Genomic DNA, 23,715 nt, shown 5'->3' with positions numbered 1-23,715 from the left:
TGGTACCTTGTAGCACGCATGTGTGTGCACACATGCCCCAGAGCACTGTACCCGTTTCTACCATTCCATAATCCCACAGTTACTGAGGCAGGGAAATTACTGGGCAGACAGAAGACACTGGATCCCTGATGTAACTGTGTGGATCCTACATTCGTCTCCTCTACGCCTTTTGTGTTAAACACCATTTTCAGATACATTCCCTTATGCTATGCATTCATCAGAAAGAAAAAAAAAACTCTTCTTTAGTCTTTCCTTTCAATATGCTCTTTCATTTCATTAACTTCACCTCATGAGTATGAAAATATTGGACGATGGAAGAAATGGACATCACTTATCCCTGGCTCTGCAGATTTCTAAAGATACCTGACTTCCTGTTGTCACAACCAGGATCAGGGCCAACAGGTAATCCCAGCATTCAGCCAGTTTCTCTAGTTGCTAACATTGTCCTTAGATTAACCACAGATGGTCTGCTCATTTTTCTTCCACCGTGATGTGACACCCCCCCCCCCACATTAGCTAAGTGTTCTCTACTTCGTATGGCCGGCCAAAATACTTGTAATTTGTAAAAAAAAAAAAAAAAAAAAGGAGGCTGAACACACTCACTGAACACCTAAGTCTAGCCCTTAGAAATCATTGGTAACCATGACATTGTCCAGTCCAGATGCCTGAAAATTCATTTTCAAGACTTTCCAAGATTGCAGATGGGCCAATCCCATAGAGAGGGTATCAGCCGCATGACGGGCCTGGGAAAGTTCCAGGAGGGCATCACAACGAAACACTGAGCTGACTATTGAAAGACAAGGGAGGGTGAGTAGAATTGTCCCTCCTGGCAAGGGATGCAAATTGTCACAAGTCTGAGAGCTGGAAGGAGTGAGCTGACATCTGAGGACCCTAGGCTCAGAAACCCGTCGCCATCACTCAACCTCTAGAAGCATCTGGAAAACTACAAAACTCCCGTGTTGCTTTTCGCTTAGGCGGAGGCAGGGAGCCCTGCTGGGCGCCAGCAAGGACCTAAACGCGGCGACCTGGGTCCTCCCATCCTCCATCCATACGTCCATCAGCGGAATACAGAGGCTCAAAGCGAAGGGAAACGCCAGGGTGTGGGGTGTGCGGGAGCTGCGTCCCGCCCTCTCTCGGGAGAGGCTCCGGAGAGCCTTCCCCCGGCGGCCGCCTCGCGCAGCGGCGCCCAACGCCTCGGTGAAGCCCCGGCGTGCACTCTGCGCAGTTCCTGCCGCCGGGCCGCGAACCAGGGCCCGCAACGCGGCCCAACCTTCTCCGCCCTCCTCGCCGTGACGAATCGGCGCCCGGCTGGGACAGGATCCAAATTGGAAGACTTCTGGGGAAACCGAGGGGCCTGAAAAAAATAAACTTTGGCGCACTGAGCCTTGCCGCGTCCTCACTGGAAGGGCTGCTCGTCTGAGGAGAGCCCGCCGCGGCCGGCAGAATAAAAAAATTCCCGGAGCGTGTGGAAAGTGCGAGCGCGGAAGCTCCGGCGCGAGGGGCGGGGCGAGCGCGGGACAAAGGGAAGCGAAGCCGGAGCTGCGGGCGCCTTCTCGGCCCGCGGGTGAGTGTTTCCCAGTGGGCCCGACCCGGTCGGGGAGGGTGGCGAGCTGTGGTGTTTCGGCTTGGCGGGACCCGGAGTTCCCGCGGGGTGCTGGGGTTCGGCCTCGGCTGCGAGGCGGGAGCTAGAGCCTGTGCGGCCTCCGTGAGGCCTAGCGGCGGCGGGGGAGCCCCATACAGGACAGTTCCTCCGAGGCGCCTCTAGTCTCTTTACGATGGACTCCCGATGCTGGCCGAGGACCAGTGCACAACCCCCTGCGGGGGAGCTTCCAGGAAAGCACACCCTCTGCCCGCCACAAACTCAAAGGACCTCGGGGAGCCCTCTGGGCAAGGCTAGCGGGGGTCCTCACCCACCAGGAAGGTGGCTCCCTTTGAGGGGGGGTGTTCAGGTAGCAACCTAAAGACTACCCGGGTGGCCTGGGGTGAAGCGTGAGACGGTGTGGGTTGGGTTTAAACCCATCTCTGGCAGTTCTGGGCCTATGGTCTTAGACATATAATAGCCCCGAGACTGTTTTCTTCCTTTGTGAAATGGGGACAAGCCATACGTATCTAGTAGGGTCGTTGTGACTAGTGAGCAAGACTTTGTTAAAAGCCTGACCCTTAAGGTAATTAATTCAACAGATACTGAGCTCCGTGCCAGGCACTATGGTTAGATCCACTCACTACTAGAGTTGATATTCTTAGCCCGGAAGAGCAATTATTTGTAAGTATTAGCAGTGAAGGGTAAGATGCCGAGGACCCTGTCACAGTTTCTGTCGGGGCTCCCCACAGCAAGGCCTACTAGGTGTTGATGGAAAGAAAGGAGAGATGGGTTGAAAGAAAATTAGCTATTCCTACATCAGAAACTCTTTAACTTGATGGTTTGAGGCACTTCCTTAAAATGAAAACTAGAAGAGAAAAGAAAGTGTATTCACCGTCTTTCTAAAAAATGAATTTTCATCTCTTTATGCATTACCATTTGTGGTATGTGTTAAGTAATGAAGCTAGCTCAGATAATGTCCATGTTTTGAGCTGGTAATACTAGGACCAAATTTATGAAGAACTGAGCTACATTTGAGTAATACCGTAATTAATTAGACCACCCTCTCTTGCAAGACAAAACCTAGCCACATTCACATGTCGTGTGAGGGGAAATGCCACTGATCTTTGTAAGCCATGTAGGAACACAAAGACTGTGCAGTTAATTCTGTCCAGATAATTTATCGAACGGTTACCTGAGATAATTTCTGAAATGGGCTGTAAAGGAACAACAGGTGTCCTGTTAAGTGGCCTCAGGAAATTGTTCCAGCTCCTTAATGAAACTATTAACCAACAAAATAGAATGTAAAGTTTGTTATCATAGTGAGTTATCTTTCACACTGTCTCTAGGAATAAGACATTGCTCTGTTTCAATAAAAGACGTCCCCTAAATAAGGCAGAGCTTCTGACCAGGGTTATTTGTCTGGTAGGCCTTGTTGGGGTCACCCTGATAATACATCACATTCTATTGTCATTATTTTTTTTTTAATCAGTCTAAGTAATCGTTTGCATGGCATCAGCAAAATGTTTTCCATACAAGACGTGGCTCTCTATCATAAGCAAAAACCTAAAAATCCATCTCTAATATAACTCTAAATTTCCCAGTAATTTATTTTCATCATTTAATTCTGATCAATCAAATGGCTCTAAGAACTAGTTAAAAATATGCAAAAGGCTTGATTACTAGCAATTAATAGTGAAGTAATTTTGTTCAGAAATACCAAACTACCCTATTCTTTAGGAAAACATTCTCTTATGCTTGCTGAGTTTTGATTCTCTTTTTTTTTCTTTTTTTTCTTTTTTTTTATTTTAGTGTCTCAGATTCATTCTTAAGGAACTGAGAACTTAATCTTCCAAAATGTCAAGTAAGTTTCAATTTTTATATTTATCAATCTGTGTTAATACGAGACTAATGCCCTAGCAAATGGGAATTCCAAAATACTCTCATTTTTTTTTTCTTCAAAGCAGGACCATTGGTAGTTTTGTTGCATAGTATTATATCTCAGTTGTTTACAAGAAGTTATTTATTTTCTTTCAAACAGAAAGACCATCTTATGCCCCACCTCCCACCCCAGCTCCTGCAACAGTAAGTTTTAATTTTCTTGTTAATGTGATAGCCAAGTCTGGCCTTGATAGAAAAACCCAGATGTCTTCCACTGACAGTCACTCAGTCATCACAGCCACAGGATAGAAAATTCAGCTAAAAATCAGCACTTCCTAGTAAATAAAATAACTCCTTTCATCCTACCTTGAACCAAACCCAACATTTAAAAGTACATACTGTGAGCTTCCAACCTCCTGTGCTCTTTTTTCCTAGCAGGAAGTCAGTGAGACACTCCTTTCTTGCCTTTCCCCTGGTAAAGGGCCACTCAGTTGACAGTGAATCGGTGCTCATCCTGGCATTTTTTTTTTAAACCTAACCTTCAACTGGTTACATTTTTCTCTCACTGTAAGGACTGGGGTGTGGCAGCACTCACCAGGCATGTGCAAGGCCCTAAGTTGAAACCCCAGCAGCACAGATTTTTTAAATTAAACTTTCTTATCTATATAAAAATTTCACATTAAATAAAGTTTCTTATTCTAAGGATAACTACACTCATAAACCTTATTTTCAGCTGCTCAAGTAAGGCTTTCATTACCCCTGGGTCAGATCTTGCTCCTAAATTTTGTTCTAGTTGGTTTGTCAACTGATCTGCTTAAAGGTGTCTAATGGTTGTGAACTGTTTTTACCCAGCAAGCTCTTGCCCAGCTTGAACAGCATGTAAAATAATTGTCCAATCCACAATTCCAATTTAACAGCAAACTGTACAGGCCCTTGTTGAAAGGCTGAAATGTCTTTCCTACCATTTTAAAACAACAAAAGACCACTTAACATAACCATATCCTACAAAATCTCAATCAGGATTATTTTGATTTATTTTGTTTTGTTTTGAGACGGGGTCTTTATGTAGCCTAGGCTGGCTTCCAAATGGTGATCCTTCTACCTTGACCTCCCAAATGCTGGGATTATCAACATGCCCAGCCAAAACTAATTCTTTAATATCTGCTAGCTTTTCCCATTCCCTCAACCAACTAATGTCAGGCTAGTCTGCTTTTATTACTAATGAGTTCCTGTGTCTTTTTTGTTTTCTCTGCTAGGTAACTAGTCTGATTTACTAACGCATAGGTGAATGTTTTAGTTACATTTATCAACAATTTGTTTTTCTTAGATGCTCCTTTTAAAGAGCATATCATACATTCTTAAGTTCACTTCATGTAATATACAGTCTGTAAAATTGCTTCCAGTAGACTGTAAAGTCTTGTGCTTCATTATTTTTCTTTCTTAAAAAACATTTCTTACCACCATCTCCATCACATTATACTCATGGTTGTGTACAGGTTGAGTTGAGCAATTAAAAGTCTTACCTCAATAGTATAAGCAGGCCCCTCAACTTTAGAAATGGTGTGATTGCAATATACTAGTTTCATTTTTTTAAAGTTCCCCTATTTGCTTATATTATTTTTAATCAGTGTTTGGAGGTGTCATTTTTATATAAATACTACTACCTCCAGTAGTGTATAGTAAACAAGCTTGCTATTATTTTTTAAATAAAAATATTTTAAAAACCAAGATCCCCTTCTAAGTTTTTATACAGAGGAAGGGATCTGTTTTTAAACCCCCATCATAATTTCACATTTATACACAAAATTCAGAAACTAGGCATTATGACATCCTGCAGAATGGATTTGAGATGAGTTAGTCTTTTCTTCTTAAATGTCATTGCTTTTGCCACCATTACCACCACTCACCCCTTCTACTGCCACCGCTCGGACCACTCCACTTGGAACACGCCCTTCTCTTGTGCCTTTATGATTTCATCTGTGTTTTGCTACTTAAATATGCTTAATCAGCGTCTCTCCTAACTATCTGGGCTATAAATTGATCACTTTGTTTTCTTCTAAAAAGTATCACATGTGCTGCCTGCTTGAATGTCTTTGGATACTAAGGATATATACAAGGGCATGTTTTAGGAAATGGCAATTATTTTGTGACAACTAAAGTAGTGGGGGTGTGTCAAGTGTACTTTTGTAGACTTGAGGAGTTATGCTAATTGCATGTAAAAATGGCATTGCTATCACTTGTTATGACTGAGTGTCACTAAATCAACTACACTTTTGGTCTCTTCTTTACCACATTCTTTTTATGCATTTTGCCTTGATTTTATGAACACTGGATGTCATTGTATTAACCACAAGGCCACAATTACACAAGAACCTGTTTGTGATTATATCAACATGTAACTCACCAAAAAAAAAAAAAAAAAAAATATATATATATATATATATATATATATATATATATATATATATATATATATATATCAAGAATTTTGTTGCTGCAGTGAGCAGTTGTATTTGGAAAGACTGAGAGACTTCAGGGAATCAGATGAAAAAGAAAGTTCAAGTCTATCAACTAAAAAAAAGTAGTTCCCATTAAAATTAAATGCATAAACTGTTCATGATTACCTATGGAAGATGGATCAAAGAAGAGATGGAAGAGAAAGTCTATGAAAGAATGACTGGGTTAAAGATCAGATAGCACCCCAGTATGAAATCTATGCATTTCTTACAAGTCCTTGTTTTGAAATCATGCATGTGACATCCATTGACATACTCTATCCTATTGGCAATTCCTGGCTTCCTGATCTGAGTCTCTTTTCATTTGTCACATTTAAAAGTATTTGAAGCTGTCTTGGAAAAGCAGGTCCATTTCTCGTTTTGTTTTTAGTAAATGAGTGCATTGGTGGCACCCACATAACTGTCAAATAAGTCATGTTTTGTTTGCATGCAGTGTTTTCAGACTTTAAAGTTTATCATACTTGAAGCTTTCCTGTCGAGCATTACAGATTGCTAAATTATCTCATACTGTTGACCATGAAATAGTTGTAGATGTTTGCAGCTTCAGTGTGATGCTTTCCTCAGAGCAAAACACAACATACTCAATCTCTCAAGCATCCCTAACCCCAACCAAGGAAAAGTAGGAAAGAGAAGAAACATGCATACACGCATGCACATGCATACTTGCAGACTGGTTTCTCAGTGGAAAAAAAAAAACAGTATCAATAAAAAACCAATTACAACACATCATTGCTTGTTTAAATTCAGGTTGCTTTTGCATGCCATATGCAGATCATTTTTCATTTCTGTGTTTCCCTCGTTTGAGCTCATTTCTCATTCGTGTTTTTGTCTCATTTGTTTCCATCAGCAAATGCCCAGCACACCAGGGTTTGTGGGATACAATCCATACAGTCATCTCGCCTACAACAACTACAGGCTGGGAGGGAACCCGGGCACCAACAGCCGGGTCACGGTAGGAGAATCAACTATTACAGCCTCCGGCAAACAACTGGAATTGACCAGAAATGCCTCCAGAGCTAGGTTCTTTTGAAGTGCAGCCATTTCAAAAATTTAACCTGACTTTTCAACTATTTTGTACAGTCTTACACTGAAAAAGAAAGCGCAGTCTGGATATGTACCTGGAAGAAAAGAAATCCCATTCTACTCGGTGATCAGTAGAGATAAAGCCTTGAACACTTAATGCTCATATTATATATGTAAACAAATGTAGAATTCTTTTGGTTAAAATACTTTATGACTTGAAGAGTATCTTTCTTTGTTGAAGGTAATTGGCGTTATTCTCAAGGATATAGTCTCATAAGGAACTCTAGGACTTTGAAGGCATGGCTTTGTCTGGACTAGAAAGCTTTTGGCAGACCTGCCTGTCAACCTTCTACACTTAGTTGTTTGTCTTTTGGATTTAGTAATTGGCATATCTGAGACTCATTTCTTTTCAGTTTAATACAGAAAAAGATTTTACTGTCACCTCAGGGAACTTTGGAATAACACTTGACTAGTCTTAACTCCAGGCCTTAGATAAGACAGCTTTCCAACCATCGAAGACAGATGATTCGTAAAGCTTGGGGAGTTTCATTTCAGTGACTCAACTAAGATAATCAAGGTTGGATGATATACTTCAAAACTTTTATTTTAAATTATCTTAAACGCAAAGGAAATTAAGGTAATAAATCCAAAAGTCAAATACCTCCATTAGAATGTGGTATTGGTGAGAATATATACAAAACAGATGGCTGTAAACTAACTTTTTAGTATCTGGTTTTCATTTTCTGTATAAATAAAAAAGCCCTCTCACCCTGTAGTAAAGCTAGAGCTGAAAACTCGTCACTATCAAACTGTGTGTCTGTCCTGGTAAGCATATTGCTTAGCTGGATAGGTTTTGTTTGTCTAATTTTTTTCATTGTTTCTGCATAATTTGTACCTCATAAGCATATCAAGTTCTATGTGCCATACGTATTTCACAGTATCTAAAAAGGGTTCTGACAAAATGTGTTTATGTGTGCATTGTGCAATGCACACAGTTTCTGTGTGCAGCAGTACATGTTTTTCCCTGGTCTAAATGTGTTGTTTCCCAAGTGGGATGAGAGGCAAGGTGATCAGATGATAAAGAACATTATAGTTCACACAGTAGGCACAGTGAGTTTTGGATCATTTGTGTTAACGCAGACATTTAGATATGGGTAGTGAGTTAGAAGATGGCTCTATGTGGTTTTAAAGCTCTTGGTGGCCATGCTAGTGGAACAGGAGTAGTCAGTGTGATCTTAGAGTAACTTTGGGGTTTGTATGTACAGCCAGCTCTTAATTTATATGTAGCTATGAGACTTCTCTGTTGATACAAAATTAGATCATACAGTGGAAACTAAAAAAAAGGAGACACTCTTTGTCTGGGCCTAGATTGGTTATCTGTTTTCAACCCTTTCCTTCCTTGGGAACAGAAGAACTCAGAAAATTTTGAGAGTGAGCTCAAGCCTTCACTATAGGTTAGGCTGAGAAGTTTGGTATTTTGTCCTCTGATCACCAGACTGACATCTGAGCAAACTGCTAGAAGCCTAGGGGTTTGCATTCTCTTTTATCCTGACTTACTGTTTTGGGACTACTAGCTTATAAAAGTTGTTTATAGAGAATGATCCCAAGTGGGTAATGTTCCTCTTGAATAAGTTGTTGTCTATAAATAGCCACCATGATTTGGCAGAATAATTCTGTGCAACCCTAAGCAAGAGCATTCCACATGGGTAGTTTTCAGAAAATAAAGCACAAGATTGTAGGTACAAGATTGAGACCTTTGGAGGATTTAAGAGGCTTTGAGTGTAGCCCACACCTGATCATTCTGTTCAGGTGATGTTTCATGTTCTCTGACACACAGGTTTGTAAACAGATTGAGACAGAATGTTAAAAGCAACTATTTCTTGCTAGTAGAAAATTATTAAATAAGACCTTACCAGAGAAACAGCTAAGAATTGAGAAAGAAACAACAACAAAAATCCCTTTTGTGCTATTCAAGATGAACCAATAAGATCGTGGTCTTTATCCACAGATCGCCTAGGATCTAATTCTTAGATAAGAACAGTTTTAACAAGCATAAGTATTTGCTTCCCCACTTCCAATTCATAGAAATGGGAAGACAGAAATCCAATGGCTGGAGAAGTGGTACTTCGGGTGGGTCTCCTGATAGCAACTAGGAAAAGATCCTTATCAACAAAGTAAAGTTGAACTCTGTAAAATCTTGTTCCTGGGCCACTTAGTGAATGAGCCAATGCAGTTTTTCAAACTCAGTAGCACAGCACACACAACAGAAGCTAGTTGAGCCTTAACAAGAAAGGATTTAACAAGGTGCTCGGAGAAATGTTTGAGGCAGTTAGATGTCTGAGATGTTAAGCAAACTGCTCCTGTGTAGTGATAAAGATCCTCAAACCAACTGGAATTTATTCTTAGGGAATGGGGGGGGGGCATTGTTTTGTGTTGTTTTGTTTTTTTATTTGTAAATGATAGTGTAATATGAATTCAGTATTTGGGTACATTGGGAAAGGGGGTGAATTAGCAAATCTATTAATGTTCTTTGGAACATATGAGGAAATATTACTAAACTTTGTTTTTTAAATGTTTTAATTTATGCTTAAGACTTAAAAAGTACACATTAGAATTTTTAACTGTTAACAATGTTTTGACACCTTCAAATATTGACACAACTTTTTTTTTTTAACCCATTTTGTGTTCCAAAAGTTTGTATGGAGTCTGGATTGAAAATATTTTCTAAGCATTTCCTGTGTTGAGAAGCAGGCATTTCGTGGTGTAAAGTTACCAATGACTGATTTCTTTGGAAATTTTCTGCGAACCTGGTGCCTGCTTCCCTGGTGGCTGCTCTAACCACTGTGGCAGTTTCTGCCTCCAGGTTTCATCTATTCCATTGCCCACTGCTGGGTAAGACCAGATCCAACTGTGAGTCAGAGCAGCAAGGCTCTGCCAGTGTGTGTTTTGCTGATCAGAACAAAGCAGTCCTCCCCTAGTGATGTCAGAGCTAAGTGAGATAGGCTCCTCCATCAAAGCACTGATAAAACGAGGAGATGAAACGTTCAAAACCAGTTGCCATTGGAGTAGCAGCTTTAAATGGAGGCCTCTGCTGCAGTCACCTGCTGTCTCTTTGCCTGTGTTTCCTCACACAGACAGGACCTAGTACGTAACAGTCCAGGTGCTTCCTTTTGTACTTTTTCTCTCACCAACAAATTCCTCACTACCTTTCTGAAAAAATGTTAGTCCCTTGTAGTTTTCTTTTTCCATATGGCCTGCCTTTCCTTGTCCTTGTTGTTTTTCCACAGAAGCAGTGTTGAGGACTGGGCCTCAGAAGTAGCATAGCAAGGCCCAGAGCCCCAGTGCTAAGTGCTTAAGTCAGTTCTTTATTTCTGTGGCCATAGCATTGAAGACAAGAAAAGTATGACTTGAGTTCACACAACCTGGTCCTGTAAGAAAATAGGTCCCAAGACTGCAAAAATATTAAACAAAACCATGAGACTAAAAATTTAACAGAAGTAAATCTCTATTTCTAAAGGAATTTTTTCTTTCTTTCTTTTTTTTTTTAATTTGCTAGATTTTTAGTTATCTGTTTCTTATTGGTGATTTTTTTTTTTTTAAAACCTGGGAGATAGTCTGTGTTATTTGTATGAGGGTACATTCCTGACATGATACCAAGAGCCCCTGTAGGCAGTGTGTGTATGGTAAGTGCTAAGGGCTCAGAGTCTACAGAAAAACCAGGATTAACTGTATGTGTAATGGTACTAAGCAAAATAAAAGGATACCAGGTAATGTCCTAAATGTGAGGTGTTTGGCATATAGCTCTATTTTCAGTATATGGATGGATGATTATATAATATTTTATTCTTGCAGCCAGCTTGTCAAAACAGTGGCAATAAACTAATAAGTAAAACATTAAATATCATGTGTTTAAAGTTATTTTCTTCTGATATAAACATTTCTGAATTTGCAGTGATATCTATTTTCTTTGGAGGAAATATAAGAATCTTGTATCCATGGACGAGTAGAAGAAAGGCGCATTAGAATTTTTAAGGGACTTTCTTTACAGGTGGCAGTGAAGTCCTTAGAGCTGAGTAATGAATGCATTTCACTCTTTTACAGGCATCCTCTGGCATTACAATTCCAAAGCCTCCAAAGCCACCAGATAAGCCGCTGATGCCCTACATGAGGTACAGCAGAAAGGTGGGTGCCAGAGAGCTTCTCCTACTGGCCTTACATGCAATTTCAGGCTGGCTTGAAGTCTTCCTTATACATATTTGAGGGGAAAATGTAATAACTTGTAATTTTTTTAAGTAGCTCATTCTCATTTCAGAATTCCAGAACTCAGGAGCATGGTTAAATAAACTAAGATTTTTGTAAACAGATTAGTCTACAGCCATGAAAGTGATATCTTTCTGAGAATATTGAAAGGCATGAGAAGAATGTTAAGTAGAAAGGAGAGTGTAAGACTATATATATTAATGTCTTATTTTTATTAAAAATAATAAATCTGGAAGGCAGTTCAGTGGTAAAACACTTGTAAGACCCCTTAGATTCAATTCCAAGAGTACAAAATGAATTAATAAGTATAGTAAAAATATTGGTCATAATTATTACATATGTGTTTGATAGTATGATACAAATTAACTATAAATTCACTTGAACAATTAGAGACAGAGTTAATTGTTCAGTTAATTCAATACAGTGTGAACAGATGTCCTTAGCTTAATCAGTTTGAAGTATTTATGAGGAAATGACAGTGGTGAGTGAGATCCTGTGAGGTAAAGACAAAATGAGGTAAGCCAGCTGTTGACAGTTTTGAAGCAGGCTGATTGCTATATACAAGTTTGATAGTGTCTTCTTTGCTTTTGTTTGTATTGAAACGTTCTCATATTAGAGTATTTTTAAGTGACTATGTTAGGCACTAATACTGAATTTTCAACTGTTGACTTTTTAAGGTCTGGGACCAAGTAAAGGCTTCCAACCCTGACCTGAAGCTGTGGGAGATTGGCAAGATCATTGGTGGCATGTGGCGAGATCTCACTGATGAAGAGAAGCAAGAGTATCTAAACGAATACGAAGCAGAAAAGGTAGGAGACTGCCCTGGCTTGTTATCTGTAAAAGAAACAGAGTGACCAGACAGCTGAGGCAGCACTGAAGTTTTGTCCACCAAGCTTCACTCACCTGGGTGGCACATCTGTTTTAGAAAGAGAGGTGGCTGTCCCAGCACCGTTTTACCTTTGTCCTCTGACAGTCAAGTGACACTGCAGGCACCCAGGTGGCCTGTGGAGTGGAATGTCCACTATAAGCCAACCCCTTTGCATTGCAGATCGAGTACAACGAGTCTATGAAGGCCTATCACAATTCCCCTGCCTACCTTGCCTACATTAATGCAAAAAGTCGTGCGGAAGCTGCATTAGAGGAGGAAAGTCGACAGAGACAGTCTCGCATGGAGAAAGGAGAGCCTTACATGAGCATTCAGCCTGCTGAGGATCCAGATGGTAAGGTGGAAAGTGGGGCTTTGTGTGTGTGCTCTCTGAATTAGAAAAGAAATCTTAGTTCAAGGCTTTTATTCTTTTAAATAGAAAAGCGTAATTTTAAGTCTTTTCAATAATAAGATTTTGTGTATGTGTCTTTCCCATGGGGAAATACACTCTTTACAGGATGGCAAATTATCAAGGGGAAAAAAAGCTATATTTGTTACTTTTCAAAGTCTTTATAATTAGAATAAAGGATTTATTTGAATTTTCAAGGCAGGGTCTCACTGTGTTGCCCAAATTTACCTGTCTCAGCTTCCAAATTCTGGGATAAGTTTTTGCTGACATGCCTTGTCTTAGTCATGGTTTCTATTCTTGCACAAAATACCATGAAGCAGAGTGTATTTTTACACTTTCACATTGCTGTTCATCAGGACAAGAACTCACAGGGTAGGAGCTTGGAGGCAGAGGCCATGGAGGAGTGCTGCTTACTGGCTTGCTCTCTAGATTGAGCTTGAAGGCAGAGATCTGCATGGCTCTGTCTCCTGTAATGTTTGGTGGGATTAGAGGTCTATACCACCATGCCTGGATTTAAGCCTTTCTTCACCTAGAACCTGCTTTGTCACAGGCTAGCTTTGAACTCAGAGATCTGTTTGGCTTTGTCTTCTGGGATTAAAGGTGTGTGCCACCATGCCTGAGACTAAATTTAGCTGAATGGGAGGTTAACACCAAATTCTTTGTTCTGTTTCTCCTAGAATATAGGATTCAGCTCCATTTCACTTCCTGGTACCCTTTAATACTTGAAACATATATTTTATATTTTTCCTTTCTAACCTTTCTATGCTTGTTCAAAATGCTCTTCATAAGACTTAACCAGAGAACAAAATCTCTACTGGGCTTTCTTGAGACTTCCTTTGTCAGTGCAGTTAATATAAGTCTTTTTACCTTCAAAGTCCCAAAATCAACATTCTTCCAAATAAAAACATGGTCAGGCTTATCACAGCAATACCCCGTTCCCAGTACCAACTTCTGTCTTAGTTACAGTTTCAGTGTTGTCAAGAGATACCATGACCAGGGCAACTTTTCTTTTTTAAGAATTATTTATTTATTTATTTATTTATTTATTTATTTATTTATTTATTTATTTATTTATTATGAGTGCACTGTAGCTGTCTTCCAACACACCAGAAGGGGGCATCAGATTTCATTAAAGATGGTTGTGAGCCACCATGTGGCTGCTGGGATTTGAACTCAAGACTTCTGGAAGAGCAGTCAGTGCTCTTAACCACTGAGCTATCTCTCCAGCCCCAGGGCAACTCTTAAATTGGGGCTGGCTTACAGATTCAGACATTCAGTCCATTATCATCAAAACGAGAATATGGCAGCATTCAGGCAGACATGGTGTAGGTGTAGCTGCGAGTTCTACATCTTTATCTGCAGGTTGCCTGCAGCTTCCAGGCACCTAGGATGAGGGTCTTTAAGCCCACACACAGTGACACACCTACTTCAGCAAGGCCACACCTTCTAATAGTGCCACTCCCTGGGGCAAACATGTACAAACCATAGCACACTCTAACCTGATGAAATATATGATTTACTGTATTTTTGGTGGGTTTTCTTTCCTTTTTGTTTGTTAGTATTTGGCTCTGTTTTTTTGCTTTTGTTTTGTTTTTGTTTTTGTTTTTAGATATGGTATCTACATAGCCTTGGCTGTCCTAGAGCTCCCTATGCAGTTCAAGCTGGCCTTAAACTCACAGATCTTCCTGCCACCTCTGCTTCAAATATGGGGATTAAAGGTGTGTGCCACCACACCCAGGTTATTTTCTAAAAAGTTAAATACCTTTCAGTTACATCCAGTCTTTTTTTTTTAATGTGTGCAGCAAGATTTGTACCTGTGAGTGTAGTGCCTGCAGATGCGACGAGAGGGTGTCATCCTATGGAACTAGAGTTACGGGGAGTTGTGAACTGCCTAATAAGGGTGCTGGGAACTGCACTCTGGTCCTCTAGAAGAGCTGTACATGGTCTTGATCAGCTTATCCGGTGTATCAATTACCTACATTTGCTGAATTAAAGGCTCTTAGGAGCAAAGTTAATGAGTGTGTGCATTATAAAAACCTTATTATTTCAAAATCCAGTATGAATTTCAGGGTACCACTCATCAGCTCACTCATGAGTGCTCGTTACACAGATGGCCAGACCTTTGAATTAGGACTCTTATGTGCATATGGCCCTCAGCAGCCAAGTAGTCTGAAGCTGCAAGAGGTCCCAAAATAGCCACCTCCATCTAGGAGCGTGCTCATCCACATACCCAGCTGTGTAAATGTTTACCTTGCTCTGTGTCCTGCTGGATCATGGACAGAATTGGAAGAAGTAACTTCAAGCCACAAACACAGAAGGATGTTAAGATCCCACTTGGAAAATACCAGAGGAAGTTCTGAAGAATTTTAGAGATAGTGGAGGAGTAATGACACCAGAAGACATCAATAAACACCTGAGTAGGGAGGTAATAAATGAGCTTCAGGGCTGGAGAGGTGACTCAGCGATTAAGGGCAGTGGCTGTTTCCAGAGGTTCTGAGTTCAATTCCCAGCAACCACATAGTGGCTCTCAACCATTTTAGTGGGATCTGAAGCCTTCTGGTGTGTCTGATGGCAGTGACAGTGTACTCATGCATAAAATGAATAAATAAATCTTTTTTAAAAAATGAGCTTCAAAGGGATTCATTGGAGTTACTGGCAAAAGTTTCAAAAAATGCAATAGAATAATAAAAACTGTACTAGAAACAGAAATTGAGTGTTAAGCAGAATTAGCACTGTTACTATGCAGCCCGGATAAAATGACTGGTCTAAGAAAAACATGACTAAAACAGTAAAAGACCAAGGCTGCAAATGACTGGAAGAATGAAGATCTAGACAGTAAACACGGAGGTTAGAACATAGAAGCCATATGTAGAAAATTAAAATTCTCCTAATCAAAATATAACAGCAGGAACTAAGTAGCTCTTACATAAGTAGTAGCATGGAATGTAATAATTAAGAAGCTATACTAATAGAATATGACCCTCTAAGACAGTAATTTTCAGCCTTTCTAACACTGCAACCCTTCAACACAGTTCCTCATGTTGTGGTGACTCCCGACCATACAACTCTTTTAATTGCTACCTCATAACTCTAACTTTGCTACTGCTATGAATTGTAATGTAAACATCTGATATGCAGGACATCTGCTATGTAACCCCTGTAAAAGGGTTGTTCCACATACACATGGGGTTGTACACCACTAGGAGGACTTGAGAGATAAAAATGTACAGAAAACCAAGAAACAAGCCACGTCCATGAGGGCAGCATCCACTGGCTTTTTAGAGGACTGTCAGAAGTTCCACAAGACTGACCTTGATTCACACAAGATAGTCGGGGGCTTTGTTAATGATTCTTCAGAGACCATCATGTGTAGCATGCAGGCCTCTGTAGAAGGATTTCTGTCCTATAGCATGGTCCCTGCACCTGTCTGATACACCAGCTGCTCTTCCAGAGGTCCTGAGTTCAATTCTCAGCAACCACATGGTGGCTCACAACTGATCTGATGCCCTCTTCTGGCATGTAGGTGTACATGCAGATAGAGCACTCATACATGAAACAAATCATTTTTTAAAAAGAGGATTAGGTGGTTCAGAGACAAACTTTGTTTTGATCTATATTGGAAGAAAAACTTGTTTTGTCTAATGAGTTAATACAAAGAAAGCTGTTAAGCGAATACTAATACAGGTTGCTGCTGTGCATATGGAGGTAACAAGATAAAGGAAACACTCGGGGGTTACTAGAAATAAGCATCCATGTTGGGTGTGGTGGTACGTACTTGTCATCCCAGCACAAAACCGACCTTGATTCACACAAGATAGTGAGACCTTTTAAAATGACTCTTGAGAAACTAAGGCAGAAAGGGTGCTTGAGTTCCAAGCCAGAATGGGCTACATAGTGAAATTTTGTATCAAAAATATCACATACTCCAGAGCTCTTTCCCTGTGAACACAAGGACTTAAGTTCAGATCTCCAGTGCCCATGTAAATTGCTTGGCTTGGCACATACCCATAACACCAGCACTGGGAGCTGAAACAGGCTGATTCTGGCACCCCACTTCCATGGGCAGCTAACCTAGTCAAAATGGTAAGCTTCTACTTCAGTGAGGGGTATTGCCTTTAAAGGGATAAAGCAAAAAGATAAGAAGACATTTGTTATTCTTTTCTGACCTCCACATGTGTGTACACGTGTGTACACCCGAAGACCACATGCATGTATCATACCCAAAAATAACAACCTTCATACATAAAAACATATAAGCCAAATGTGTGCTGTATGTACCTAAGTTTGGATGGCATCTTTGCACATTAATAACATCCATGTACATGTATAAACTGGCAAAATTAAAAATAAGTTTAGAATCAAGTATCTATGATGGGGGAGGGGTGTGTTCCTCATCTCTTTTTGTGATAAGGTTGGGTCTGGTGTATGCACTCATACTTCCCTGTCCAGGTCCATGGGGAATGTAGAGGTGACATTCAGATGACTTCCTGAATTGCTTCTCTGCACTATTTTTAGACAGAATCTCTCTGTCTCTGTCTGTCTCTTTCTCTCTCTGAACCTAGAGCTTGCTGTTTTAGCTAAGTGACCACTGAGTCTCTGGAATCTGCCATGCCCATCTTTTACTGGATACTTGTGGCTAGGATCCAAATTTAGATCCTATCCTCATGCTTGCCTGGCAAACACTATCTCCCAGCCCTGACATCACATTGTGTTTTCTCTGTAAGATTAGTTTGGGTCTTTACCATTTTTTAATGTGATAAAGCATAAAAACAACCTGGAAAACAGTAAATATTACTAGAGAAGATGGTAATAAGTTAATTTTACAAATGGATATTTTCCTTAATTTTAACAACTGTGATAAAAATACTTCCTAGTTACAGTGTAACATATATTGAGTGCCTTTGATAATTACCAGGACATTTGGCAGAATTTCAAGTTCTATTACATGCAAGTTTTACATGGATTCCAGGTCTAAAAAAGATGTGAGCATACGTTATTTGTATTTTAACCAAATATCAGGCACACATCATCCCTTAATACACATTTTCTCAACCTACCTAATGCTGCAAACCTTTAATACAGTTCCTCATGGTGTGGTGCCCCACAAACATAAAACTACTTTTGTACCTACTTTATAACTAATTTTTCTGCTGTTATGAATTGTAATATAAATACTCTGGATATCCAATATGCAACCTGCACCCCCTGTGAAAGGGTTGTTTAATTCCTTAAAGGGGTTGAGACCCACAGGTTGAGAATCACCGCCTTAGTAACTTTATGAGAACAACACTTGGGTAGGTTGTATCTTCCGTCTCTGTGTGGATCTTACTGTAGCCTGCCCAGATGCCCCTGATGTTAGACAAGCCCACTTGCTAGGGCACTGAGGACCACGCTTATTAAGTGACTACTTGTTAACATAGTTGTGGTAACTGGTCACCTAATTTCCAGGACATTTCCTTCATTCCAGATTATGATGATGGCTTTTCAATGAAACATACAGCCACTGCCCGTTTCCAGAGAAACCACCGCCTCATCAGTGAGATCCTCAGTGAGAGTGTGGTACCTGATGTGCGGTCGGTTGTCACAACAGCTAGAATGCAGGTCCTCAAGCGACAGGTCCAGTCTTTAATGGTTCATCAGGTGAGTTCAGAAACCACTGATGTGACCGCTACAGTCACAAGTGCCCCTGTGAAGTAGTGCCGCCTGGGCATGGTCTGAGAAAGAGGCTGTAATGGAACCCTGGGTGGCAAATATATCTGTTAAGAGATGGATGCAAACTGAAGAATTTAAGGGCCCTTTTGATGCATTACTATAAAATGTTTTTCCCCAAAATTTATTCATTAACATCTTATTAATCACAGCCATTCCTCTATGTTACATTTTTAAAAACATAGCTAGATTTAATTTTTTTTAAATGCAAAATTAGTGGAGAGATGGTTCAGTGGTTAAGAGCCATAGAGAAAACTTTTAACTGTACTTATCTGGTCTGACACCCACAGCGGAAACTAGAAGCTGAGCTTCTTCAGATAGAGGAACGACACCAGGAAAAGAAGAGGAAGTTCCTGGAAAGCACAGACTCCTTTAACAATGAACTTAAGAGGGTACCCGATCCATTCACTGATTCCTTTTATCATGTGCCAGTTTGTTTTTCAGTATTTCTATTAAGTATTGGTATTGTCAAGCAGTGCTAACACCATAGCACAAACTGTACTACCTTTAATAAACCAGCACACATATAAAGACTAGGCCCACAGGGGATAGAACCCTCCAGTGCTTTTAAAAATTCTTTGTGGTTTTAAATTATTTTCATTTTATTGTAATTTGTTCATAGATGTCTTCATTAGATGTAGTTCAGTTGCATTTTGTATAAAATAAAATCTCAGCTGGGCATGATGGCATAGACCTTTAATCCCAAGCAGAGGAAGTAGGATTCAAGCTCAAGGCCAGCCTGGTCTACATAGTGAGTTTGAAGGCTGCATAGAGACCCTAGCTCAAGAAAGCAAAATAAGCCATAAATTAAATGGATAGGTAAATAGTAAGTCATGTGTTAGCAGCCCCTGCCTCTGTGTGTGTGATTGCTACTAGAGCTTTCTTTGTCCCGTAGCTTCAGGACAAAGCACTGCTTTCTTTTTCTCCCTCATATAAATATTACACAAGCCTGGAAACAACTTACTTGATTCCAAGGTTCTGAGAAGAAAACATTGCTGAGAACTCACTGATCTGTTCTTCACAACTAGCTGTGTGGTCTGAAGGTGGAAGTAGACATGGAGAAGATTGCCGCTGAGATCGCACAGGCGGAGGAACAGGCCCGCAGAAGGCAGGAGGAGAGGGAGAAGGAGGCGGCAGAGCAAGCTGAGCGCAGTCAGGGCAGCATCGCCCCTGAGGAAGAGCAGCAAGTCTCAAACAAAGCTGAGGAGAAGAAGGATGAGGAGAACATCCCGATGGAGACAGGTAACCACCTCTACACCCAGAACATGTGAGGACCCTGAGACTGCACTCTTGAGTCCTTCCCTGTCTCTGTCCATAGTAGACACACTGCTACTGTTGCTGGCTCCATAGTGCAGCATGCTGGTGTCAGTCTTGCTGTCAGAGCTCTTGGTGGTCGGTGTGGCCTCCAGACAGATGTGCAGGGCCCTGTCTGTTTGCCCATTCCGGACACTGACATCTCATCTCATTTGAACAACTACCTGCCTCTATGAGTGTATTCTGCTGCTGGGTTTGACATAGGATTAACAGGCAGTAACATTTTAACCTCAGCTACTATTTATTTAAGTGTTATTGGTCCCAAGATTTGTTGACTTTGTCCTAAGATGGCATTGGGCAAAGTAAAAGCAATATGCCAAGTCTTACTTCCATAATTCTGTAATTACAGTTTGACTGGAAGATGGCCAGACTTGTTTGTTGACACACTGTATATGGCAGCTGTGTGTGTGAGTGCTTGTGTATGTGTACATGAATATGTACATGTATATTTGCACATATACATGTATATATATGTACACGTGTACATGTATGCATAATACATATCTATACCTCTGTGTGTGTATCTGTAGTTTGAGACTTGAAACAGACTTCCTGGCCAACAAAGCCTAAAGTGATGACTGTCTAAGCCTTACATGTTGGCAGCTGACCGACCTCAGCCTAGAACAATGCTTTTTGATGGTTTGGGTACCTGAATGAAGGCATTCTTCGTGGCTTGGATATAAGAAAAGAAAGGTAAAATTGACATCAAGTACTGATGAACTTGGTTATCTTGGAGTTTTTGAGATCACCTTTTGGCACTATTGACCCTGCCTAATGGATAAACAGGAGTAAGCCAAAGGTAGTTAGAGGACGCTAGCGGTTGCTGGTAAGAGGGACATGGGCAGACTTCGTACTCCAGCAGTAACTCCTGACCATGTTTACTGAGACATCAGTGTCTTAACTCAGGGGGTTCTTTTCAGACAGTCTGGTTTTAATCTTCATTGTCTGGGCCTCTTTCTGGTTTTATGAACCCGGTTTTGGTTCTTGGTTTTGTTTTGGTTTTTTTTTTTTTTTTTTACCATAAATTTGGGGCTGAAGCACATTTTTGTGGTTACAGCAGATGCTTGCAAATCAGAGTGTGGTTCTTTGCTCATTTTGCAACCCGACCATGTCTTCAGTCTTGAGTCTGTTTTGTCCCAAATAAGGTTTGTCTCACTCTGACAGCGTCTGGATGTGTAGGATGTTTACTCAGATGTCTGTCTTCTAGCTTAAGGAAAAGAAAGAGGAGGGGGAACTGAAGGGAAAAAATTGGAGATGTCAGATCCTTGTGTTTAGCTTCCTAAAGGAAGTGGCCCATCACAACTTTAAACAGAGCGTCTCGGCATCTTTCTGTGCCTTCGTTTTGTGTATTTCAGGGGGGACCTTGCTATGCTGTGTTATCGAGGCTGACTTCAGACTCCTAAGCAAACTTAGCCCCAGCCTCTGAGCAGCTGAAGCTCTGGCTTCCTTTTAATGTTACATTTTAACCAAGTCTCCAAAAAAAAATTTAAATGCTGTCAACATTTTTAAAATTAACAATCTAGGCCAGACAGGAAGCTTAGTAGATAGGACCTGAGCTCACATGTAGAAAGCAGGCATGGTAATACATGCCCATGGTCCAGTGCTGGGAGACAGAAATGGGCAGGTTCCTAGGGCTCATTGGCCTGCCAGACTACACTACCTGGTCACTTCCATCTTTGCAACTCTTTGAAATCCAGTGTGTATTTATATATTTTAATTTTTGTTTGTTTTATGTACATTGGTGATTTGATACATGTGTGTCTGTGTGAGGGTGTCCCTGGAACAGAAGTTACAGATAGTTGTGAGCTGCCATGTGAGTGCTGGGAACTGAACTCTGGTCCTATGGAAGAGTGCCCAGTGCTCTTACCCATGGAGCCACCTCTCCAGCCTCTTTGTATACTTCCTAATTTCACAAGCTCAATTCTCACCACAACGGTGTTTGGTATGTATGTAAATTTCATAATACTGTAGGTTAAAATATAGATTTTTGTGCCCTGAGTTTTCAAATATTCGTAAGTATTCCTGAATCATACTGGTTCATTTCAGGTGTTTATCCATGTGTGGCTAGTGGCTGTCATGTTGAACAGATCACCTTGTGCCTTCAGCATAGTTAGAGTGAATGTTTTTCTTGGAACTGACGGTGGCAAATGTGTGGTTACAGAGGAAACACACCTTGAAGACACGGCAGAGAGCCAGCAGAATGGTGAAGAAGGCACGTCTACTCCTGAGGACAAGGAGAGCGGGCAGGAGGGGGGTGACAGCATGGAGGTGGAAGGGACAAGTGACAGTAACACCGGCTCAGAGAGCAACAGCGCCACAGTGGAGGAGCCACCCACAGACCCAGTGCCAGAGGACGAGAAAAAGGAGTAATATTGCCTTGTTTTATGTGACCTAAAACTTTTTTAAATGAAAAAAAAAGTGGTTTTTTGTTTGTTTGTTTGTTTTAATGGTGTTAGGTGCTGTGTGTGTTAATTCCTTTTCCATTTATACTATGAAGGTCTTTGATATCGTAGCCTAATGTCATCTGCTCACCTTTCTTAGCTCTCAACTTCTGAAACCTCAGAACTAAGATTAATCAAGAAGATACCATCTCTTTGAGAACTACCTTGGATGCTGCAGGATCTGCTCTTACAAATGCCTTCCTTCAGCTCACTCGGGTGCTCACCAAAGCCATAGCTTTAAACCCCCACCCCCCAGCCTAACAACAGCTTTCCGAGTCCCCAGCCTTGTGTGCTTGTACAGAGAACTCTCCTGACAGCATGAGGTGTCTGTTCACTTGCTCTCCTTATTTCCTCCTTAATCCTGATATCAGATACCAGGAGTTCTCTTACAGGGTACGGTGTAGCCTGAAACTATCGAGACAACGTCAGACGGTGCAGAGATGTCTCCAGTGGGGGCAGGGGGAGTAGTTACTGCTGTGGATTTCTCATTTGGTGAGCACTGCACCTGCACATTGTAGAGCTTTTCAGTGCAGTTAATATGGGATGTGTTCTGGGAAATCCATCCTTATTGTACAGGGGAAAAGAAACATTTTTTACCAGATTGGTTTTCCAAAGACATGATAGACGACAGAGCTTAAGGAATGGAATATTATAATGGACTACAGACCTCAGAGCGATTGGCCCATTCCAAAAGGAAAACAGGAATTACATTCATCCACTCGAGCATATTTCACAGTGATGAAAACCTCAAGGCTTGAGATCCCATAGATCAGAACTGAACCTACCTTTTTGATAAGCCCTTTAGTGGTCCTAGAAACCAGAAACAAGATCGTTTGTAGAGTTTGCTTCCTAAAATCTAGGATAGATTTTTACTGAATAGTGGCATATATGGTGGTATATGTTTCTTAAAGGTCCAAGCATAATAAAGAAATTAAGACAAAGGTCTCAATGTTTTTATTGTCCTGTAGAAGATAAAACAGACATAATTTGGTCCCTATAATACAGGGACATCATCAAATGACCCACAGTCGTGAAATGTCTGTCACTCATGGACTTTCAGTATTGATAGGACTGAAGAAGTCAGTGTTGGAGTGGTGTGACTAATAAGTGAGTAGAGCCTGAGCTCCCCACTTATTATCTGTAGGTCTGTATACAGCAATGACCCGTTTGTTGTGGAAGCCTGATGTGTGGTGTCATCATGGGCCAGTTTATCCATGATTCTACAATTCCTTGAGAGTCAAACAATTTTTTGTTGTTTTGTTTCCCTAAGGATTTCTCTGTATAGCCTTGACTATGCTGGCAAAGAACTTTCCTATCTGTGGGTCTGTTTGGGGTTTTGAGCATGTAGTGCTAAGATTTCAAAATGTCTCATCCCAGACAAATTGAATAGCCACAGATAGAATTCTCTGGAACATGAGATGGGGCAAAAAAAGCTTCCAAATAAGAGCAGAAAACTTTCAAGGGCTCAGGTTCTTGGGGACATCAGTTTCAAGAGTGCAGAAGCAACCCCTGCCTCTACAGTGCTGAGAAAGGAGGCCTAGAGCAAGGCTGCCTAGAGGAATGCCTCTGTCCCTGGCCCAAAAGGGAGCTGTTTGAGATGGGACCAACCTCATGAGGAAGGCTTGAAATGACCTTTTCAGTTAAAGGAGTACATGTAGACACAAACATGAAAAGGGTCTCAGTTTGAGAGTACGTAGGGTAGCAAGTCTGATAGCCAG

The 23,715-nt window shown here is 40.9% G+C and overlaps 1 protein-coding gene across 1 annotated transcript; it reads left to right on the top strand.

Annotated features, from left to right (window-relative positions):
• Positions 1 to 1,500: 1,500 nt before the first annotated feature.
• Positions 1,501 to 22,926, top strand: SMARCE1 (SWI/SNF related BAF chromatin remodeling complex subunit E1). Its single transcript, XM_080922627.1, has 11 exons — positions 1,501 to 1,564; positions 3,392 to 3,443; positions 3,621 to 3,664; positions 6,824 to 6,928; positions 11,101 to 11,181; positions 11,937 to 12,068; positions 12,308 to 12,479; positions 18,001 to 18,173; positions 18,533 to 18,634; positions 19,271 to 19,484; positions 21,718 to 22,926. The coding sequence occupies exons 2-11, from the start codon at positions 3,437 to 3,439 to the stop codon at positions 21,924 to 21,926; spliced, it is 1,239 nt and encodes a 412-aa protein (XP_080778753.1). The 5' UTR covers positions 1,501 to 1,564; positions 3,392 to 3,436; the 3' UTR covers positions 21,927 to 22,926.
• The last annotated feature ends 789 nt before the right edge of the window (positions 22,927 to 23,715 follow it).

The sequence above is a fragment of the Micromys minutus genome (assembly GCF_963924665.1).
Source record: "Micromys minutus genome assembly, chromosome: 10".
Lineage (NCBI taxonomy): Eukaryota > Metazoa > Chordata > Mammalia > Rodentia > Muridae > Micromys > Micromys minutus.
The sequence above is the reverse complement of the archived record's forward strand: the minus strand, read 5'-3'. Positions and strand labels throughout refer to the sequence as shown.